This window comes from Penaeus monodon, chromosome 27 (genome assembly GCF_015228065.2).
Source record: "Penaeus monodon isolate SGIC_2016 chromosome 27, NSTDA_Pmon_1, whole genome shotgun sequence".
NCBI classification, from domain to species: domain Eukaryota; kingdom Metazoa; phylum Arthropoda; class Malacostraca; order Decapoda; family Penaeidae; genus Penaeus; species Penaeus monodon.
The window spans coordinates 2794836-2795804 of NC_051412.1; the positions used below are offsets into that span (position 1 = coordinate 2794836).

The 969-nt window shown below is 35.3% G+C and overlaps 1 protein-coding gene across 1 annotated transcript in view; it reads right to left on the reverse strand.

Moving 5' to 3' along the window:
- LOC119590545 overlaps positions 1-969 on the reverse strand; it is a gene marked incomplete in the record, with an annotated part of 26970 nt that overhangs the window by 5091 nt on the left and 20910 nt on the right. The window contains 2 exon segments of the mRNA XM_037939202.1: positions 219-257; positions 434-582. Of these exon segments, the coding sequence (XP_037795130.1) occupies positions 219-257; positions 434-582 (188 nt within the window).

A 969-nucleotide genomic window follows, 5' to 3' on the forward strand; every position in this document is an offset into this window, starting at 1 on the left:
TCTGTTGGATAAAATCAACAAAAGTTATGTGATCACAAGCCATATATTTTTCATATAATTTCTGTATCTAAAATAATTTAATCAACCTTTCTAAATACTTAAAAAAATATAACAATACTGTACTCTTAAAGTATGTCACCTATCCTTTTCTAAATAAGAAGTTTTCCATTACTTTATGCAAGCACAGAAGGAATAAATATACACAAACATATACTTACTCAAAATCTTGCTGCTGGTTTTTGACTGCACTCCAAGTTCTGCAAAAATGTGAATGATGTACTTTTCTTACACATTTTTACTCAACTAAAACAAGATCAATTAAAACCTAGAAATCACCATTGTTTCCATACCCACTTCTTAATGACAAACCAACTGAAGGCGAAAACGGCAATAATTTCACAAATAATACTAATACGAGAAGAAAAAAACTAACGGCTCATCTTCCTCCTTTTGCTTCTCTGGTTCCTCCTCCCCATTCTTGATACCAACAAGCTCCACCACGGTGTCATACCGAGACTGGAACACAAAGGTCACCTTCACCCCCACGTATAGAGCTTTCGCCTGTGAAGTCCATCCGGAGTACTGTGGTGCAAGAGAAAAAGTTTCACGCTACACAGACTTATAATCAAAACAATGAGTTGTTTCGGCGTCACAAACCATTACACTACAAGTCTTCCTCCATCCTTAAAAATAGAATACCTCAGGGTTCAAAATGACAGAGGGTGCTGATGGCCCATATCCTCAAGGGCAGAGACAGAATCTACGAAGATAAACATGTCTCCTGGACCAACAACCTACAAGCCTTTGGGTACAGCTCGCTTAAATATCCATTCATCTAAATCATTTATTTACTTGGTACATTTTAGCAATTCAAATGTATTACTCAATCTACCAAATGATTTATCCTGTACAACTATAATCACAATCACTTACAATAGTTTGATTTTAAATCTAATTAGAAAATGAGTC